The 21,651-nt window shown below is 40.2% G+C and overlaps 1 protein-coding gene across 2 annotated transcripts in view; it reads left to right on the plus strand.

Moving 5' to 3' along the window:
• The window catches only part of ZSWIM8 (zinc finger SWIM-type containing 8), a 56,538-nt gene that overhangs the window by 24,231 nt on the left and 10,656 nt on the right, over nt 1–21,651 (plus strand). For both annotated transcript variants that reach the window (XM_048311743.1, XM_048311744.1), the window contains exons 4-18: nt 2,531–2,703; nt 4,421–4,528; nt 7,291–7,372; nt 7,983–8,103; nt 8,453–8,654; nt 9,541–9,716; nt 12,042–13,050; nt 13,853–13,984; nt 14,530–14,709; nt 16,011–16,194; nt 16,759–16,857; nt 17,762–17,886; nt 19,770–20,001; nt 20,259–20,411; nt 21,393–21,615. In XM_048311743.1, coding sequence (XP_048167700.1) covers nt 2,531–2,703; nt 4,421–4,528; nt 7,291–7,372; nt 7,983–8,103; nt 8,453–8,654; nt 9,541–9,716; nt 12,042–13,050; nt 13,853–13,984; nt 14,530–14,709; nt 16,011–16,194; nt 16,759–16,857; nt 17,762–17,886; nt 19,770–20,001; nt 20,259–20,411; nt 21,393–21,615 — 3,199 coding nt within the window. The remainder of the gene's footprint in view (nt 1–2,530; nt 2,704–4,420; nt 4,529–7,290; nt 7,373–7,982; nt 8,104–8,452; nt 8,655–9,540; nt 9,717–12,041; nt 13,051–13,852; nt 13,985–14,529; nt 14,710–16,010; nt 16,195–16,758; nt 16,858–17,761; nt 17,887–19,769; nt 20,002–20,258; nt 20,412–21,392; nt 21,616–21,651) is intronic.

Consider the following 21,651-nt stretch of genomic DNA (forward strand, 5'->3'; position numbering starts at 1 on the left):
TTAAAAAGCAGCTTGCTGAAATTCAGTAATTCCTGGGACTTTTACAGAGGAAAAGAGTAAAATACTTAATAGACAGTAAAAGACTGTGGTCAGCACTTGTTTCAGTAATACATTAAAAAGGGAAGGAAGTGTAAAGCAATGTACAGGAACAAAGGCTGGGAATATTAGGGCAAAACCTGCGCTTGGGGGAGAAGAGTAGGGAAAAAGAGGAGGTGGTGAGAAGTAAACTTCTCAAGTACACATAGAAGCAGCTGTGATTCTTGACAAAGGCTTGTGTGTGGAAGGGAAGGAGGAAACTTTGTTTAAATAGTAAGGTTGCCTTGTCCTTCATAGAGGAACTGTATCTAATGGTGGGATTTTTTTTTTCCTTGAATAGCAGCTCAGAAGCTGGGCAGCACAGGTGGGGTGAATGTATTTCCAGTTGTCTGCTCCAAATGATTTTAAGGTCGTGTGTAGTTGCACTATTGAGTTTCATACGCTGACAAATGGGAGCATAAACACAGGAAGTGAAGCAGCCCTTGAGCGGGGAATCTTAGAGGTCTTTTCCAATCTCAGAGATTCTGTGATTCTTTGATTTTTCCTGGTAAAAGAAACCATTAATTATAATCCAGATTTCTTTCCTCATATAGTTTCCTGTGCCATCCCACAAACAATTGTTCAGTACAGCAAGATTGGTGTTGCAAAAGAATTAACTGGGCAGTGCTGCTTGAATTAGCATTGTCAGTGTCAGGCATGTTTGTCAATCTACAGATTGATTTGAAGCTTGTAATATATCATGTTAAACTCCTTAAATTTTGTCTCTTTTTGTATGTGTTCTTCCGTCATTGCATTATCAGTTAACTCTCTTCATATACAAAGAAGAATGTCATGGTAGGAGCTTGGTAAGAGCTTATAGCTGGGATCCAGTCTTCTCTAACACCTTTCATATACTTCTTTTTTGCAGTGAAACAGAATTGCTGCAATTCCAACTTGTGAAATGCCTAATTTGCTTATGTGAAAACCAGAGCATTATTCTGAGATGCTTTTAGTATAACAGAAGGACTAGCTGAACTGTTTGGGTTGTATTATCCAAATGTGAAACATAAATGACAACTGTATCTGGTAATAAGCAGTGCAGTAATTTTGTGTGAATGCCTTCTTTTGTTTTGATTCTGTTCCAATTGCTAAAATGGCTGAAGAATTTGGGTGGCATTATGTGTACTAATGAAAATAATCACATCAGGGAGAGGATTTGAATTGTGGTGAACAGGAGAAATAGAAAGGTTAAGCAAGGTAAGAGCAAATTTGTATTGGTATGGGGATTATATTTTGAGAAGGAAATTATGCACATTATTTTAAATGGAATTAATTTAGTAGGTCACGTGCACTCCTGAACACCATCATTTTTATGTTCCCACAATATCATAATAAAAACTTAGTAGTGTGGATTTATAATCTCCTTCCTTGCCCTCATTATGGAGAAACTATCATCTGTCCCAAGCCATGTTTTTTCACTTAAGGTAGACTGTTGGATTGAAGTTTGGTTATGACTTTGATGCCCTTGGTGCTTTCTGTGCTTCATTAAAACTGAATTCCAGATTAGCAGAAAAGTTCTGAGACTGCTACTCATTCCTGTAGAGGATGACTAACTGCTGATAGGCACCTTAAAGACGGGTAGAAGATTCATGCTCCTGGTGGCCTTACCCTGATTATATGTGTCCCTCTGGATGAGTAATATCTCCAGAGGGACATATGCAGAGGAAGCTGCATTATGAGTACAACTCATATGCACTGTACATGAGTTTACGTGAAGCTAAGCCTTGTTAAAGTCCTTTGTCATAATTTATTTGTTTATGATCACTGATTAATGGGGCTGGATTCATTCAAATGTTATTTCGTAAATTTCTCCTTTCTATTGATTTTAGTCTAAGCAAGAGGATTTTTTTTTGTCTTCGGAGTTCATGATTTATAAAAAAGTAAAATTAACAAAATTGCTAGAAGGTGCATAATTTATGACAGATGGGTAGTTTCTGAAGCCACAAAGTGGAAGTAAGTGTTCAAGTTAAGTGCTGCCTTCTTTAGTTGACTGTGAAATTGTGAAAATTTATTGACTTGGAAATAATTCCGAACCAGTCACCTAGCCCGTTCTGCACTGTAGCCAGACTTAGCACAGAAGTTATGCCTAAAATGTGTATATATAGTCTAGCTTTGATCCTGTGAACAAAACCTGACACTTTTCAGGGATGACTTTATCCACTTTTGCTTTTCTCTGTTAAATAATAAGAGAAATTAATTAATTGACATATTAAAAGCTGGTATTTTGGAGTCTCTTGTAACATATTATGCTTCTCTGCTAATATTCAGGCATTTTCTTCCCATGGTTGGGAAGAAAAAAGTGCTGGAGATTCTAGATCCATGTCCATCCTTATATGAATGTTGTTGCCAGACATACTGTTTCAGTGTTTAAATGGCATATACGTGTATTTCTGTGCTGGCTGAATCTTTTTCCCAAATACCCAAAGAGTAACTTTGGACTTTTGAATTTGCACAGGTTTCCATCTGAGTGCCACTGTGGTGCCCCCACAGATGGTGCCCCCCAAGGGCGCGTACAACGTGGCGGTGATGTTTGACCGGTGCCGGATCACGTCGTGCAGCTGCACCTGCGGCGCCGGGGCCAAGTGGTGCGCTCACGTCGTGGCGCTCTGCCTCTTCCGCATCCACAATGTAGGCTCCAGCACAGCTCTGCTCTCCCCTGGGCACCAAGTCTCTTCTCAGTACAGCTCTATGCAGTGCACACTCTCTTTAGGAAATGGTTCTTGGCACTCCTTTTGGTTACAGATTGTGCACATGTGTGCTCACAGTTGCGGTCTACAGGCTGAATTGTCTGAGGCCCTAAACTGCAGACTGTCCTTTGGTAATGTGCAGATTGCTAAGGGTACATACTGAGTGCTTTTTGGCCTCTTCTGTTTCTCATTTAAATGCTAAAATCACTCATTATTTCTTTATCTCTGAAAAGAGTGAAAGGTCACCAATAGTTAGTCTTTTATTAAGTCTTTGCAAGTACAGGATTTGAAAGCTCACTCTTTCTGTTGTTTGCTCAGAGTGCAGAAGGAAAGTAATTTTGAACACTGTTGGCCTTCATGTTTACCAGTTCATTTTAATACTTACTGGGGCAGGTAACTGTGATTTTGGCTTGCAGATTTCAAGCAGTTAAATTTATGTTTTTATTATACTGCTTTTATTCTATGTGGCCTTCTATAGAGCAAAAAGTAGGCATTTTATATCCTAACCAACTTCAGTTGAAAATGTGTAGAATCAAGAGGAATTACACCAGCTGAGGGTTTGGTCTTGCATACAGTTTAATTTCCTCTGCTTTGGGAAGCTGAGAAACACAGAGGATTAAGTTTTGATGATTGAAGGAAACAGAAGATTTTCTGCTGTCACAGAACATTTTACAGCTAACATGCTTATGATCAACTCCAGATTCTTAAATAAGTGCTAATAACCTGATGAAGCTTGTTAGTATTTCACAATGGACAAGTGTAATTGGCTTAAATACATACTCTTGTGAAATAATCAGAATATTGGTCTAGTTTCTGTACTTAGGACTGGAGACTTGGCAAAAAAGTGGGTTCTGCTTTGAATTCATAGTTCGAGTTCTAAAAGGTGGATGTGGAGAGTGAGGCTAGAAAACGAATTGTCCTGTATATTATTTACACTCAGAAAGTTTGGATGCTGTGTAAGATAAAAATTATTCTTTTGCCTCCAATCCTTTCTCAACCTGAAAAGTGATAGTGAAAGGATTTTTCTATTTGTATAAACTGACTTCTGGCACTAGCAAGTTACAAGCCAAGGTGTACTGCTCTATGTAGACAAGACAATATCTGAAGTATCTTTATTATCAAAGTGCTCTTGACTGTGTACCCGTTAAATTTTAAGTAGGACATTTTTGTTATGTGGGTGAAAAAGGTTATAAGAAGCTAGTGGTGACTTTTTATAATCTAATTTGTTCTAAGATATGGAAAGAGATTTTAAGACTGAATTAAGAAACTCTAATGAGATAAATGAGATGGTTGTGATTCTGTGAAACATGCCCCCACAGAGCTGGTTGGTTTGCCAGAAGCTTAAGGGATAATGTCCTATTTTAGAGGTTTGTTTGTGAAATCTGTGCCAGTATTTGTGCAATTGCTAGCAACAACAGATCTTAAGCACAGCTGTTAAAGCAGTTTCCTTGAAAAAAACTCTTGAAAACAGTTTTTATAAAGCCTAGACAGCTTATTTGCATCTTATCTGCAGCACACTACATAATTTCAGAGAAAAAAAAATTGGCCATCAAGACCAAGCATGATATGCATCAGCATAGTAAGTGTTTGTGACACTTCATCCATTTGGTGGACACAGCTTTATTAATGGCAGTTTGTGTCTCCTTTTCTTTCTTCAGGCATCTGCAGTGTGCTTACGAGCACCTGTTTCTGAGTCTTTGTCTCGGTTACAAAGAGACCAGTTGCAAAAATTTGCTCAGTACCTAATCAGTGAACTTCCACAACAGGTAAGTGGGGACCATCATCTGACTGATGACTTGTTAAATTCAGTTATCTTTATTCTGGGTCAATTTATATGATGTCTTTTGTTGCAAGATAACCAGTTATCCCTATTCATTTGTGAGCTGCTGGGAAGGCATTCAGTTCTTGCTCTTTTCAGGTTTGTTCTTCTATTATTCAACAATTGTCTATTGCCAAGTAAAAGATTTGAAGTGTCTTAAAAGGAGAAAGAAGAGTGGTGGTTATTCATGTCAGCATGAATATATGCTGAGCTCGTGAAAGATCAAACACAGTAAATAAGTGCATGATTGTTGAAAACTTAGGTCAGCCCAAATCAGCTTGTTTCTTTTTTGTGTGTTTGGTTAGCTAAGTGGATAGAACTACCCAGGTAAAGTATTGTATGTGCCTTAAGTGGGCACTTTCTAATGCACCTAACTGGTAGCCTTTGGACTTCCCCCAGTGTAGCTCCTTGGGGATTCATAAGAATCATTTAAGGTAATAGACATGACATTTTTTTAGTCAAAGTCTGCTCTTTTATTCCTTAAATATCTATGTTGTTGAAGGTCAGGTCATTTATATCATCTGCCTAAAGTGTTTGCACAAAATACACAAGAATACCTAAGTGATTGTGAAATGACTGCTTTAAAAATACAAGTGCTTGGCAACTCTTTTAGGCTGGTTCAGCTAAAGGAGATTAAGAAAAACTGACCTGCATGGGTATCTGTCAAATTTCAGCAGTGCATTTGTAATGCACTCCTCTTAAATAGGAGTTAGATTACTGGCAGCATGTGCCTAAAATTCATATTACAGTGCTTCGCTTGGGACACTAAGATATTTTATTGCTAAAATGTCCTCTAAATTTCCTACAGAAATACTAATCTTCTTATGAGGGGAACTAGAGGAATTCTACAATATGAAAGTGATATAAAAATACTGCTTTGTTGTTGCTGAGAGGTGAGCACCAGTAGTGTGTGCTTCTTGCTGCATTACATAACAGGCAAAGCTTTTTTTCTCTCCTCAGACTGAGCTTTATGGCACAGTCTGGTACTTAGTAGGGGAGGGCTTTGAAAGGTCAGTAGTGGTGGTAGTTGTTTCCTGAATGGCATGTGAGTTGTTTGCTTTCAGATATTCTGTGTCTGCTCCTTTCTGCAGGGTTTATTTCTCCTTTGGTCACGTGTACCGTCTGTGCACCAGGAACATGTTTTGACAGATAATCTGATGATTGCTGCCCAACAGAAAAGTTTAGGGTTTATTGGGAGATATGTCTTAATCTATGTTGTGTAATTTTTTTGAAATAGGCAAGTCACACCCCAAACTCTTTCAACAGTCTTATTCCTGGTCTTCAAGATTTCTGGGTGGAGATAGATACTCTAATTCCTTGGGACCCCATATTTTGACTACATGATGTAGAATTAGAGCAGGCTGTATGCATGATTCTATTTTATCTCTATTTTCAGTTTGTGAATGACAGGGTACAGTAAATATAATGCTGGATTACTTTCAAGTGTAAGGGGATGATGGTCTATAGCAATGCAGTTAGATGTTTTTCAGAAACTCTGTAGGAAGTGTTTTCTATATTTATGAAAATGATGGAAAAGCAGCTGGAATTCGTTACCTAGTTCTTTGCCCAAGAGCTATTTCCCAAAATGAAGACAGTACTCCTATTCCAATTAAACACGAATATCTTAGCAAAAAAAGCCTAAAGGAGAGTCACCGCAGGTCTCTGGTACTTTACTTCAACCTTAAGGTGTGACACTGCCAAGACCTGTGACTTTTCTTAAAATATGTAGTAGTAGAAAAAAGGTACAAAATAGCCTAGTGCTGAATTTGTTTCTTCAGGTGATTGAAATGCAAAATATCCTTCTGAATCATTTTTTTCTTCCATCTGTTTGAGATGTATCTGTATTATTTGCAAATATAGGTGTCCTGAATGTGCCTTGCTTTACAGTAAGAGTGCTCTTTTGCTTCAGCTGTTGTACAGAGAGAGGTGAAGAATATCAGACATTCTGTTGCAAGTTATTTAAATCCTAATTATGTGGATTAACAATTTGCCTGTTCTGTGCATACTAAAGGCTAAATGGCTCCACACTTTCAGCCCAGACTTAGTCTGGGGAAAAACTCTATCTACTGTGCAGTTTTCTTTCAAAAATAGTGCGTTAAGGATATATCTACATAGGATTTTACAGTTGAGCGTGAACCTTCTCTGCTTATGCTCTGAGCTGGTCCAGAAGATATGATTAGTTTAGTGCTGAAATTGCATTCATTTACTACTGAATCCCTTTGCTAACTGGATGGTAAATAATTTAAAGTCTGCCCCCAAAATTATGTGTAGATGTATTTTCTAATTGGTCTCTTGCACCCATTTGCTTGGGTTTTAGAGAAATGATTTAGGAACAAGAAGTAAAGATCTTTCAAAGTGCAGGAAAATCGTGACCTTGACAGCAGTGACTTCCCTGACTCTCAAAATTAGTTGCAGTATCACTCTCTGTGGGCTTCTATTCCTCAATAAATGAGAAGGGAGCTAATAAACTGATGTTTTTGTTTACTTCTTAGGGTGTGACTGCAGAAAGTGAGCCGTGCGTGGGCTGTGAGAGCAGAGGTGTGACAGCTTGTGGCCATTGTGTGATCTTTAGCACCCTCTGTCGTCCTTCTGAAAACGTAGCTCTGTGTATTCTGTACTGAAATTACCAGTGTTTCAGTCACGATCTTTTGCTGGGTATAGCAGGATAAGAAATACTGTGTATATTGAAAGTTTGCTTCATGTTTTCAGATTCTTCCAACAGCTCAGCGTTTGCTGGACGAGTTATTATCTTCTCAGTCTACTGCCATCAACACAGTGTGTGGAGCCCCAGGTAATTCTAATGTATCTTTTTTCAGTAATCTGTATCACAGATAGGAGAGGATGTATTTCCATAGCTTCAGATTTCTTAACCTGTAGCATGGATTGCAGATAGAAATCAAGGAAAAGGGATGAGTATTGGCACTTAGGCGTATATATGGCAATAGGCACCTCAGAGTGCTTGCAGAAGAAGGGAGCATCAGTCACTTTCTAACAAAGTGTTTTTCTTTTTAATTTGGTATTAAATATAGACTGCTGGAAATGTTGATTGAAGGGGACCTCTCCCAAGTTCCTGCTTAAAACAGGACTATTGGTAACACTAGATTGGGTTAGCTGTGACTTGGGGTAGCTTACCTAAGTGTTGGTTACCAAAGATGTTAGAGCATTCCTATTTTAATACTCCATTACCCTTCTGGTCAAGAAGAAGCTGCTAGTTTAGTGTTGTCAGTGTTGAAGATAATGTTATGGTAGCATTTTAAGATAATTCTGAATAGGGTGTTCAATAATGGGTGAAATAACTTGGGTAGCACTGCCTGTGTACTCCTTATTAACTCTGTGGTTGGGCACATAGAGTAAAATATCTTCAAAGTTTGCAGACTGTAAATGTGTTTGTCTTTTGTAAGATCCCACTGCTGGACCCTCTGCATCAGATCAAAGCACCTGGTACTTAGATGAATCTACTCTCAGTGACAACATAAAGAAAACCCTTCATAAATTCTGTGGACCCTCTCCTGTTGTTTTCAGGTAAACTGTTTCCCATTGAAGGGAAAATGTGATGTTCATGTGATCTGGAAATTCATTCACCATATAGCCTGTATGCCTTGGATTGAAGGATGCTCAGTTTCATTGTCACTCTTCTGGACTGTATTTTTGCATAGGTTGTCCAGTGTTACTTCAGTGGAGCAGACTGTATTTGTACAATATTTTGTTTGTGTGGTGTTCTTGAGCTCATTATGCATCCTGTCTTTTAGGTTATTCATGTCTGCGCCACTGAAGGGCAAATATATTCCTGGATGTAGACTATACTCAGGATTTTGTATGACTGTGCTTGATTTAATTTTTTCTCATCCTTATTCTTCTGCATTATATACAGTGATGTGAATTCAATGTATCTGTCTTCCACTGAGCCACCAGCTGCTGCTGAGTGGGCTTGTCTGCTGCGTCCGCTGCGAGGGAGAGAACCTGAAGGAATCTGGAACTTGCTTTCCATTGTGCGGGAGATGTTTAAGAGGCGGGATAGCAACGCAGCTCCTTTGCTGGAGATTCTGACTGACCAGTGTCTCAACTATGAGCAGGTATCTCTTTGCTTGGAGTGGGGGGATGTTCTGGGGAACGAGGCAGAGCCAGTAACTGGTGCTTTGTGTCTATACAGTCCATGGCTGAATACAATCATTTTAGTAGCCTATGTGCATTACGGGCATGTGCTTCTTCACGCTAAAAGCATGTTAGAGTTTGCTCTTTTTCTTATTTAGTGATGTCCTGATAACACTATATTCCCCAAATGCCTCAGTTCTTCTAAAAAGAGTATTTAGAGTCTGATTTCTTTTGTTCAGTATACTTGATTTAATTTCTTCCCAATCAAGGTGATTTATTTTACTGTTATTTTGTTTCTATTTTTTTTAAACAAAGCATGTCACATATGAGCTGTCATTTCAATAAAAACTAAATGTATATGTTGTGTGATAGAATCTCAGATTCTTTTGTTATCTTTATAGAAGATATCTTTTGGTGGATGGAAGTAGTACTTTTTTTATTTTGTTAAAATAATATGAGAAAAAAAGGTTTATTTTGACAGATCAGAACTTTGACCTCAGTCTGTAATATAAATTGCAGTGTAAGTTTCCTTATTGCTCCATCCCATACCTTGACTTTGAGCTGGGGAAAAGAAATGCTTCATTTATCACATTTGTTCACTTTTTCTCTCCAAGAGTGAAGGCCTCTAGGAAGCGAACATCCTGTGAATATTTTGTTCTTTGGGCGTGTGCCTTCTAACCAGAGAAATTTTGAGAGGCCCTTAGTTCTCAAAAACTAATACTGCTTTAATGGTCATAGTTATTTTGGAGTCAAATGAAAACCTGGTATTAACTACAGATCCCATTTCCTTGGAATTGTGAGATGAAGTGAGAGCAGGGGTTGAGATGTTGGCCACAACACAGCTCCATTGAACTTTTTCTTCTACAGATAACCGGCTGGTGGTACAGTGTGCGAACATCTGCATCACACAGCAGTGCTAGTGGGCACACAGGACGCAGCAATGGCCAGTCAGAAGTAGCTGCTCATGCCTGTGCAAGCATGTGTGATGAGATGGTGGTTCTTTGGAGGCTGGCTGTCCTCGACCCAACTATTAGTCCACAGAGGTGAGCCACAGAATTAGTTCCTGTCTCTTTAATTTCTGTGATACTGAACCACACTAAACACAAGATCTCTTGTGTTTGTATCATTACCTCATTACCTGTTCAACCATTAGTCCTTCTGGATTATGTGCTGTGTAAGATTCAAAGCACTATAATTACTTTAATTGCTGTTGCTGCTTACTTTTAGCAACATCAACTAGTGTGACTAATTTGTTTTCTGAGGGTCCTTTCTTACATATGGGTGTAATTCTGCGTGTTAGTGTCCCAGTGGAGAACATTTCTTTGAATGATAGCACCAGCTACCTATTAATTTGAAAGGTTTTTATATTTAACCATTCAGCACTTCAATCGAATTCTGTTTAGCCCAGTAATTCAGTATTGTGTATTTCAAGGTGAACCAGTTCTTACTTTCTGTGCTCTTAAGGAGTGTGTTCTCTGCAGTGTCTTGGTAAACATTGTCATCAGTGTATAATTTTCAGTCAGTGTTTTCAATTGTCTGAGAAAAAACTGTGTTGCTTCTGCAGATTTCTAAACCATATTGTGTGTTGGTAAATCACTGCCATCTTTATTTAGCAGCAGTTGAGTAGCAGAGGAGGTACTGAGAGCTCCTGTTGAGATACTGTGGTTGACATCATAATAGTTTGTTTTGTACATCTTGTCTACAAAGTGTGGTGTGTAAAATGTATTGGTTAAGTCTAATGTGCTGTAAATTCTCAGAAGTAGTTTCTCAGAACAAATGAAAACAGGATGGTATTTTCAGAACAATTACGCATTAACAGGATTTGCTTTCTCTGAATTGTTGTGTAACATTAATAAAATGCCCTATGTAAGGTACATCAGGGACACGAAAATGGATGCAGTTTCTGTCTTGTTCAGTTTACAATATGAAGTAGCTAAATATAGGAGTTGAAGACAAAAACTGTAGGAAACTGGGAATCAGGCTTAAAATAAACACAAACATCAATCAAATCACATAGAAAAAGCACAAAATATTTTGGCCATTAATAACATATGAAGTTGTGCTATATATATTCACATTTGAGTTATTTGATGCAGTTCAAATTTGCTCAGATCTCCTACTTCAGCTAGTGAATAATTGAAATGCTCCTGCTTGATTACCTATTCTCTTGTTGTTTGAAAAGTCTCCAAGGACCCTTTTCTACTCATACTTCCATTCTTTACAATGAATCATAAGGAGACTTCACCGACTGTCACCCTTATGTTACCCTTCCTGAGTAGCTTCTGCTCCTTTTTTCCTTCTGAAAATCTTCTCCTTGATTAAGCCCTACCAGTCTGCTTCCTTGTTAATTAATTTCTTGAGTGGACAAATAAAAATAGTCCATTTTGTTTAGTCCCTTTTGTCCTATTACCCTTTGCACCTAAATTGGGTCACCTCAATTATTATTTTGTTTTCTTGTTCTTTTACTTTTGATAGGCAATCTGGTAGAATTGAAGTGTACATCAGATATCTAAAATGTGTGGCAGAAAAAGGATGGCAGTTGATTGAGACATCTGGTGCAATTTCTAGAAATGTCTTTTTCTCTTGAATTAGATCACCATTTACATTATTTTGCTCATGTGCATAGGCCCTACGTGAGATTTGGAGCTGGGAAATACAGAACTGTTTTGTTCTTCCCATAGTAATATGGGGGCATGGGACTAATTGTGTAATATAAGTGTGTATAGCCCTGCCAGATTGCTGCTTCTTCAAAGTTATTTGAACATCAATTGTTGCTGTCCCTATGGTTTACAACAGTTTATTCTCCTGAGGACAGCCTGCTAAAGCTTAAATTAAATTGCTGGCCTTTATATAGGCACATCAGGGTAAAGAGGTAAGTGCCTGGGAGGCACTTAAGTGGTTCTGTCTGTCATTGTGCTTCCCAGGGTAGGCCATTTAGGTTGTACTTGTGAATGTCTTAACTGGAGTTATTCACAGGGCTGTTTCACAGCTGCTGCATACTGTTTTATGAGTGTTTCCAAGGGCAGTTTCCCGTGGTACTCACTGGACTGAGACTGCTGAGACTCAAATCACTAACACCTTATTTAGGGCAGATAAGCAAACAGGGCAGACTGTTTCATTTTAAACCTCCGGTTTGTATTGTGCTTTGTATTGTTCACATTTTGTTTCTGTATCATGAACCTGTCTAGAACTTAGCTGTTAATATACCTGTTTGTTTTTTCAGCTTGTCTTCTTACTAGTGCTGTCTATACTTAATTCAACAGATGATGTTGTTGGCCAAAGGAAGGAAGTGTTCTGTGGGTTAAGTAGAAATTTGTTGCAGGTGCTTTTTTTGTTTGCTTCCTAACCTGTCTTCTGTCTTCTCTTAGGCGCAGGGATCTTTGCTCACAGCTCAGACAGTGGCAGCTGAAAGTCATAGATAATGTTAAGAGGGGTCAGCACAAGAAATCACTGGAGAAGCTCTTCCAAGGTTTCAAGCCAGCTGTAGAAGCCTGTTACTTCAACTGGGAGGAAGCTTATCCCATTCCTGGGATTACATATAGCAGCACTGACAAGAAGAACTCGTTCTGTTGGGTAAAGGCCATCCAGCAGAGGAGCTGCCGGTTACAGTGTGTAGAAAGTGCCTGTGAGGCTGGTAGAACCCACGGCCAGGAGCCCGGGGGACCATGTCTGCAGCCCGGGGACAGGCTGCGGCCCTCTCCCCAGGAGCCAGCAGTGCGTCCGAAAGAACTTAGTGGAAAGCGGAAAGTTGTCTCTGAAACGCCACAGAGGGTTCTGAGACGGCTCTCAGCAGAAGGGGATAAAGCTGTGTATAAGACTGCAGTGGGCAAAGCAAAGTTGCCAGTGAGCAAAGGCTTGACCAGTAAACATAGTGGGAAACGCCGCATGAGCAGTGAGGACAGCTCTCTGGAGCCAGACTTGGCAGAGATGAGCCTGGATGACAGCAGCTTGGCATTGGGGGCAGAAGCCAGCAACACCTTTAGTTTTACAGAAAGTCCACTGAGCAGGAGCTACAGGGATGCCTTTGAGGAGGATGGTGGGGTGTACTTCTCTGAGGGACCTGAGCCCACTGTCAGGAGCAGTTCCATGGCCAAGAAATCCCCCAAGGATCCTGTGGGGGAGATGGGCAGTGGTGATGATGACCTGCCTTCTGCAGATGAGAACTCTGGTGGTGTGAGTCTGAAGCCAGAAGAAGTGGGAGAGAATGGTGCAGCAGGGGGAGGGGATGATGGAGAAGAGGAAGATGATTACCAGGTGTACTATCTGAATCCACAAGAGGTAGTGAAGGAAGATGATGACAAAGCTGAAGGGGGAATTGAAGAGGAGCAGGATGTATTTGCTGGTATAAAGCCTCTGGAACAGGAGAACCGGATGGAGGTGAGCTGAATCTAGTTCAAAATGCTGTTTTGCAGTTTTATGTATTGTATAAATCACAGCTCACCACCCTCATAGCTGTCACACTTAACCTAGGATGTTGTTAAATCAAGTGCTTAATTATAATGTTGTGATAACCAATTGTATCATGAGGTACCTACAAGCCTAACGTAGTGGTAGCATATGTCTGTTTCCCACAAGCTTGATTCCCTATTTTTGTGCTAACTGCAAGTGTGTCCCAGTTTTAGTTAATCCCATCTCTCACTCCAGGATTTACAAACATAGACAAAGCAGTGTGTGCTTTTCACCTCGTCTCACCCTTGGAAATGACAAAAATTATCTGAAACTAAAAATAAGTAAGACTGAGACATGCTCAGCAAGAAAAATTTAAATCCAACTATTTAAGCAGAAGTTCTTTGGAAAGGAGAGGCAATCTAAATTAACTGTGTCTTGTTCCTGTAATAACCCCAAAATGTGTTTAGAGCTTGCATCTGTGTAAGCAAGCAGCCAAATGGCAATGCATGAAAACAGTGGTAGTTTGGGGTTTAGGTTTTTTTGACCTATTCTCTGATCTCTTATAGCACTTGGAGAGAGGATGGGACTTAATTACATAAGAAAAGGCTTTTTAGGGGAGTGCTTCAAAAGAGTGGTGGTGGAGGTCTAGGCAGGGAGGACTCTGAGAATACCTGCTGCTGAAGTTAGTCGTGAATTGTGTTTGCAGAGTCTTTGTGACAGGTGGTTTGAGCAGGCTGACTCTAGGCTGGGGTAGTGTGGTTTGAATATGACCATCTGTTCCTTCTTGCAGATCCTGTTTGCCTGTGCAGAGGCCCTGTATGCTCATGGATACAGTAGTGAGGCTTGCCGCTTGACTGTAGAGCTTGCCAGGGACCTACTGGCCAACCCTCCAGATCTCAAAGTGGAGCAGCCACCAACTAAGGTAGAGAGATGACAGCAACCATCAGTAGTCTTGATTGTAGGGCATCTCTGTGCAGGAGACCCTGTTTCTTGTGATTCTCTTCAAAACCTTAGTCTCCTATTTCATAGTGTACCTCGCTGGAAATGTTAGTAGTTTTGCTGTTTCAGGATAAAAGGGTTGGACAAGAAAGAAATAAGCATAAACTTCTGGAAACTCACCTGTAGTGACACTAAGCAGTGTTTGTTGTATGGAAGGGTTCCCTTGGAAGGGACGGGCGTGCAACATCTGCCTGCACAGCATCAGTCCAATAGTGGACATGTGTCTTGTCCACAGGCCAGCTCTTCCACTGTGTTGTGCTGGGGTGACATAGGGGAAGCAATGATGTTCAATGGTAACCACTGAAATTTGAGATTCCTCTGCATAAGGAAAAAAATCTAAATTTAATCTAAATAAAATGTATTTTATTCTTTCTCCTGTGTATAACTACTGCAAAGGATTAGAAGACAAGCATAGAGTCATTTAGGATGTTTAGGAAAGCGTCCTGTGACAAATTCCTCCTCAAACAGGGCAAAAAGAACAAGGTATCAACCAGCAAGCAGACATGGATGGCAACCAACACCTTGTCTAAAGCTGCTTTCTTGCTGACTGTGTTGAGTGAGCGGCTGGAGTACCACAACCTGGCCTTCCGAATAGGAATGTTTGCTCTGGAGCTGCAGAGACCACCTGCCTCTACCAAGGCTCTGGAGGTATGAAATATCTCAAAAAGACAGTATCCATAAACAACATTACTCTGTTGGAATGTGTTTGCTCACATGGTTTAAATTTCAACACCTGAAGTTTGGTTATGCTTTTATATGTTTTCTTAAAATGAATTGCAGTGGAACTAAATTGAGTGCACATCCCATTAGCACACGTTGATCTGCCAGAAAAATGATTAGGAATATCACTTCAGCTGTTGTTACCTTCATTAAAAGGAAGCTCAGACTTCATGGGCCAAAAGGTCTTTGATTTCACATGAAGCTATAGGCCTGAAAATATTTAGATGAGTACAAAATCTTTTATGAATGTATTATTTTGATTAGAATAGCCTACTTCTTATCTTAAATATGTTTTCAGTTTGCTTCTCTAATCTGGGGAAAATAAAGTCATTTGTAAATATCCATATTTGTTCATATTTGTATTGGTGAAATGATTGGAAGTTATTCCTTAGGGCAAATTGGTGTGATTATTGCATGTTTGAAAATTGTTGCCTTTGCTGATACCTCATTCATTGGCAGGCAAGCATATGCCCTGTGTGAGCATATTATTTTGGACACACCTTGATTATTATTAGGATTCCTATTCTGAAAAAGAATAGTAAAGTAAAGACCTTGTCTGTGTGGTTTACAGCCACCTTGCTTTTTTACTGCAGGGTTGTTCAGTCCCTCAGAGTGCGTATTGTTGCTAGATATCCACCAACTACAATTTTTACGCTAATTATTTGTACTTCTTGTGGTCTGATTAGAAGATTGTGAGATTGGTTGTCACTTGCTACCTAAAAGCAAACTACTGTTTTCACGTGTTAAGAATGGAGAGAATACAGGCACATAGTAGTGAAATGTCTTCATCCTGATGGCATGTGTGCTTCCATGCTGTGCCCATTCTTCTGCTAATCAGTCTCTGATGTCTCAAATGGGTGTATCGATTAACATAGCATCCTTTCTTCCTACAATACAAGTAACCACCTTTTCCACTGGCCTATCCAGTCAGATACTTCTGCTGATGTTCTTATGAGAGCTTATGCATTTTTTCTGTATGCAGCTGAAGAGTGATCATTTGAGTAAGAAATTTTGTGTATAAATATGAAGCAAGACTGTTCTTAGATTTGAAAACCTGTTTTCATTGTGGAGAGAATGGCAAAGGTGGCTAGGCTGATAAGAGTTGCTATCATTTAATAAACCAATAAAAACTGTTGCTGTACTTTATGTAAAGGGGAAAATGGTCTGTTCCCCACAGGGGAACTGTGCTGTTGACAGCTTTTCTTCTGTTTCTTTGTGGATAATACCAGGTGAAGCTGGCTTATCAGGAATCTGAGATTGCAGCCCTCTTGAAGAAGATTCCCTTGGGCACCAATGAGATGAACACTATTCGAGGAAGAGCTGAAGAACTGCGAGAAGGGACATTGTGTGATTACCGTCCTGTCCTGCCTCTGATGTTGGCAAGCTTTATATTTGATGTCCTGTGCACTCCAGGTACTGACTGCATTGGCCTGAGTGTGTGCAGGGCATATTCTGAGATGCCAGGTCTTGAGGGATTTTCAAAATGAAACTGTCTTCTGTATGAGAACAACCAGAGTTTTATTCTTCATGCGCTGTTGCTTGCACTTGCCTCTATGTTGCTTTAAAGATATTTTGTTCCTCAGTGGAACTGTTTCTCCTTCTGCCTACATTTGAAAACAACTGCACATTTAACACATTTCAGCACTCTGTGTGTGTTTGTAAAATGAACTACTGACTTTTCTGCTTTTGTGCTGGTTATATTCAGAGGAAGCTGATATAAATCTAGAATTTAAAAAGAACACAAAAACCTGGGATTAGAAGATTGACTTGGCAATATACTTGCCTGGTTTGGAGCCTCCTGAGGTTAGAGAGAGAAATGGGAAAAAAGCCCCACAAGGTGCTGTGGTCTTGAAACTGGTATGAGGCTAAGAACAGGACCACAGGAAGCTCTACAAATTCAGAAAGCTCTCAGAAATGTCTTTTGCTTTGAAGCCTTAGCTTTGAAAGCTGAACACTAATTCTATTGTCTTCTTTCAGTGGTTTCTCCTACAGGCTCTAGACCCCCAAGCCGTAATTGGAATAATGAAATGCCTGGAGACGAAGAGCTTGGTTTTGAGGCAGCTGTTGCTGCCCTTGGTAAGAATCTTTTACAAGAAAAGTCTGCCTTCAACCATGTTCTGCAGCCTTTCCCATTTTGAATGGTGACAGTTAATAGTTCATTCCAGTTTGATGCAGAAATGGAAGTGTTTGCACAGTTTGACAGAACCAGATGCAGGATTCTGCCTGCCAGGGTTGAGGTATCTTTGCAAAGCTGTGAAAAAATGGAAGAAGAATATGGGATGAGACCTCAATGTTTAAGTAGTAACATGCATTTTAGCATTCTGCTTGCTCTTTTGTCATAAAATATGTATTGCCTGGACTTCAATGGAGATGGACAGTTTCAGAGAACAAAAGACAATCATTTCAGAAGAGACTAGACAATGGTAGTGAAAGACTAGCAGAAGTACTCTCAAGCTTTATCATATAATTCAGGATCTTAGCATAATACTGAATTCTTGCCTCATTTGCTTCAGCAACAAAGCAGTGATTATATACATGTTATGACAATACTGTATGCCTGTTTTAAAGCAGTATGCAATAAGGAATAAAAGGGATTAGACAAGGCCTGTTCTCTGTTGCCTCATCTCTGAAAGGAAGAAGATGAGGTTTTTATGGTGTTGGAATGCTGGCTTGTAATATCTGCAGAAACCAAAAGTTTTGATTCAAGATAGGGTTTTAGGCTTGCCTGGACTCTTCCTGTGGCCTTTTAATATATGGTTGTTCTGACAGTTGTAACGAACTTAGTATTCTAGGGACAGACAGCAGCTTCTGTTTATTCATGGCCTATTTCTGAAGTTAACAGAAAAATAGGAGGAAAAAAATCTTATTTTGCCTGTAACAGTGAGGGGAATAAAACAGTCTGAGGTATAGATAGTGCTCAGGATGTAGTGTAGTCCCATTAACTCACTTGTCTCTTCATCCTCTCTTTTATGGGCCGCAGGTATGAAAACAACTGTCAGTGAAGCAGAACATCCTCTGTTGTGTGAAGGCACACGAAGGGAGAAAGGGGATCTGGCACTAGCCCTGATGATTACTTACAAGGATGATCAGTCTAAGCTGAAGAAGGTGAGTTTCCCTTTGAAAGGGGAGAGGGAGATGGAAGGCAAACTATGTTTAGGTTTTGATGGATTTGATAGTTTTGCCAGTGAGTATAAGTTGCTGTGTCGCATACTGATGTTTTACAAGCTATATTGTGGTATTTATATTCATCCACTGATCCCAAACCTGATTGTGCAGCGTGCATTCCCTGGGAGAGGCACTCTTTCCATAGGTTTCTTAAGGTCCATTCAGGAGATGTGTTGTCACTGCTTTTATTGCTTTTGTTTACCTGCTAAGACAACTTCTCTCCGAAGTGTTTTTTCAGTGTGTAGTCCGTGTGTGGTCTGGGGATTGCATATGTTTTGCTGCAGGGATATTGGCTTGCAGAATAGTATACCTAGCAAAGCCTCTGTTTCTTAACCTCTCACCTCTTTGATATATTAGTTCAGTACACCTGTGTCTTAATTTCCTATGCAAGAGAGAGAGTAAAACTCTGGCTCTCCACCCCAGAGGAAGAAAAAAATACTGAAAACTGCTGAAGCTTCAGAAAGGGTTTTATTAATCTTTTATATTCCAAAGTCCTCCTACACAGCAAGTACATTATTAGTGTCTTTTTGTCTCCTGAAAGAGAAGCACTTTTGCTATACTCTTCTCCAGAGATGCTGTGGTATCAATCATCTGCACATAAATGGTCCGTCAGACTTGTGGTGTTGATTAAATCTGGAGAGCAAACAGTAGAAGTGGACAAACCCTTAAAATGTGGTGATGCATTGTTCCCCACTTACATAATAAATTAAGACAACAAAGCATTACTGTAGGCCAGTGTAAGGCAGTTTTCTCTAGTGGCTTTGCCAGTTTCTCAATAATGTGTGAAAGGATTTTCTGAATGGTGAGCATGGAATTTTTGTAACTTAAACAACAACATCTGGCAGAGCTAAATTTAGAATCCTCCATTCTGTCCTTGATATACCAGAGCTACTACTTTTTTGTGAGTTTTGGGTGCTTTTCAGGTGTTGGAACCAAAGAGCAGGGCATGTTTCTCTGCCTGTCCTGAATGACCCATTCCCCCAGGAAAACACTGTTTTTAACCTTTGTCCATGGAGAAGGCTGCCAAAGCTTTGGGATGAATTAGAATCTACAAGAGAGTGAGTTAGGTGGTGGTATAATATGTAGTTTGTTTAAGGGTGAAAAATTTAGAGTTTTTAGGTTTATTAGTATGGTAAGTAGATGAAGGCAAGATGGAGGATCCCTGTGGTTTTTCAGGTCTCTTCCTTCTTCACCTACTCCATTTTCTGTAGTGTTGGTAGCACAGAATGATTGGTTAGGAAATGCTGCAGTACAGGGCTACGTGAATGGATAGTTCATTAGGCATTGGTAAAAAAGTAAAAATAATGTATGTACTTAGTAACTATTAGGTAGTTTACCTTTAAAAGGCCTTGAGTTTTCCTGCATTTGCCTTTTGGTACTTGCTCTGCTTCATGCTATGTTGGTGGCATGTAAATTACTGATAAGATATAATAAACAATCTGAAGACCGAGAAGATCCAAAAGTCCCGTTCGTCTCTTATTCCTGGCAAGGACTTTCTCCCCCCTCGGGGGAGGACATGTGGGGATTGAGAACTGCCACATTCAAGTAAAGTCAGTGGGTGTTTCAAGTGAAAATGAGTTATTACTGAGTCTTTGCTTCCTCAGGTAACACAGACCACATGGCTCTTAAGTGTGCATTGCACTACTGTTTAGTGCAGGAAGATGATGCCTATTTTCTAGAGAACAAGCATTTTCTTTTTTGCCCCAGCAAATTAAATTTGTTGTCCACCAGGAAGTTTATTTGATATTTTCCCTCTTAGTGTAATGCCTGGTCTCTTACCCTTCTGCTGAGTGCCTTTTTTTTTCTTCCCCTTGTTGTTAAAGATTTTAGACAAACTCCTGGACAGAGAGAGTCAAACTCACAAACCACAGACACTGAGTTCCTTCTACTCATCCAGCAAGCCTACAGTTGCAAATCAAAAATCTCCTTCCAAACATGCTGCCCAGTCTGCTGCAGCTATCCAGCAGCTTCCAGGGACTTCTGTCACTCAGCAAGCTGCTGTAAGCGCTGCAGTCCAGAGCAGTCCTGAGAACTTTGTGGAGAAGAGTGCACAGGGTGAGAAGTGGTTTGTACCAGCTATGCTAAAATTTTCCATAGTTGCAGCCTATTTTCCAAATCTTGGCTTAAATGTTCTTGGCCTAGTGTCAGATGATGTGCTTAATAACTGAAAGAAAACTGAGATAATCCTGCTCATAAATACTATTCATTTTATAAAAATTCTTTACCTTTTGTTATTTATATCTTTTAAATGGCCATGTCTGGTTTTAGAGATACAGAAACAAGATGATGTTTACTGTGTCCTGTTTATGCAGAGAGCTCTCAGAGGTCTCCCTGTGAGCCAGCTGCTGAGGCCACTGTTTTGAAACAAGAAGGAAAGGTCCCCAGTCGTCTGGCCCTTGGAAACCGAGGTGGATACAATGGGAGATGCTGGGGTTCACCTGTCAGGCAGAAGAAGAAACACACAGGTGGGAATGGACTAGTTCATACAGCATCTAGTGCTCTGTTAGGCAGTCTGCTGGGGTTTACCCCTTGTTCGCACAAGAGAGCCAGAGAGGAACTTTTTACAAGGACATGTAGTGATATGACAAAGGATAACAGCTTTAAACTGAAAGAGGAGAGATTTAGATTAGACATTAGGAAGAAGTTCTTTATTGTGAGGGTTGTGAGGCTCTGAACAGGTTGCACAGAGATACCCCATCCCTGGGAGTGTTCAAGGCCTGGTTGGATGGGGCTTTGAGCAACCTGTTCTATGACTCTGTGATTTTACTTGTCAGCCTTTCCTGTACAACAGAAGCAGCTGAGTGTCTCTGAGATGTTTGACATGGACAAATAAGATTTGCTCCATAAATTTCCTGCCCCTTTCTGTATGGCAAGTTAATATGCCATTCTTGCACCAGTTACGTTCTGTGTGATGGATTAGATACCTGGAGCTGAATGATTGCTGACTCTGGAAGTGCAGCACTGTGCTCCTGGATTCAGAAACAAATTCAGAGAAGCCGCTGCCTCTCTACACTTCTCTTGGAAAGGGTGTAAGTTAGAGGCAGAGGATGTGAAGGTTGTGCAGCATATATCTAAGGGGTTTTCTTCTTATTCGTATAATCTGTGGAACTTGACTTTGTATGTATATTTGCTTCTTGTTGTTATACTCTGCCACAAAGCTTGGCAGGTGGATTGAGGGGCTGTGATGGTGTGAAGGGGAAAAAAGATACCTTGTTCTTGGACTCTTCTGCATTTTAATGCAAGAACTACAAAATGACACTGATGTCTGTGGCCAAATTGATTTGATTTAATCTCTCTTATTTTGCAATGAATGCCTGCTAGCCGTAAGGCAGTTGCTGACATAACTGATCTTAGTTGGTACTGCAGGTAATATGATTAGGAGTTTACCTACCTGCATTACATTTACCAACCCTGGTGATGTTTCTGTGTTGGTTCTGGTGTTGTAGGCATGGCTAGTATTGACAGCAGTGCTCCTGAAACCACTTCTGACAGTTCTCCAACACTCAGTCGGCGTCCCCTACGTGGGGGCTGGGCAACAACATCCTGGGGCAGAGGACAGGACAGTGACAGCATCAGCAGTTCTTCAAGTGATTCACTGGGATCTTCCTCTTCCAGTGGCAGTAGGAGAGCCAGTGGGGGAGCCCGTGCAAAGACTGTGGAAGTTGGCAGGTAATGAATGCAGAGAGGCAACCTCTAAGCCTGATG

The sequence above is a fragment of the Corvus hawaiiensis genome, chromosome 8, assembly GCF_020740725.1.
Source record: "Corvus hawaiiensis isolate bCorHaw1 chromosome 8, bCorHaw1.pri.cur, whole genome shotgun sequence".
Classification (NCBI taxonomy): Eukaryota; Metazoa; Chordata; class Aves; order Passeriformes; family Corvidae; genus Corvus; species Corvus hawaiiensis.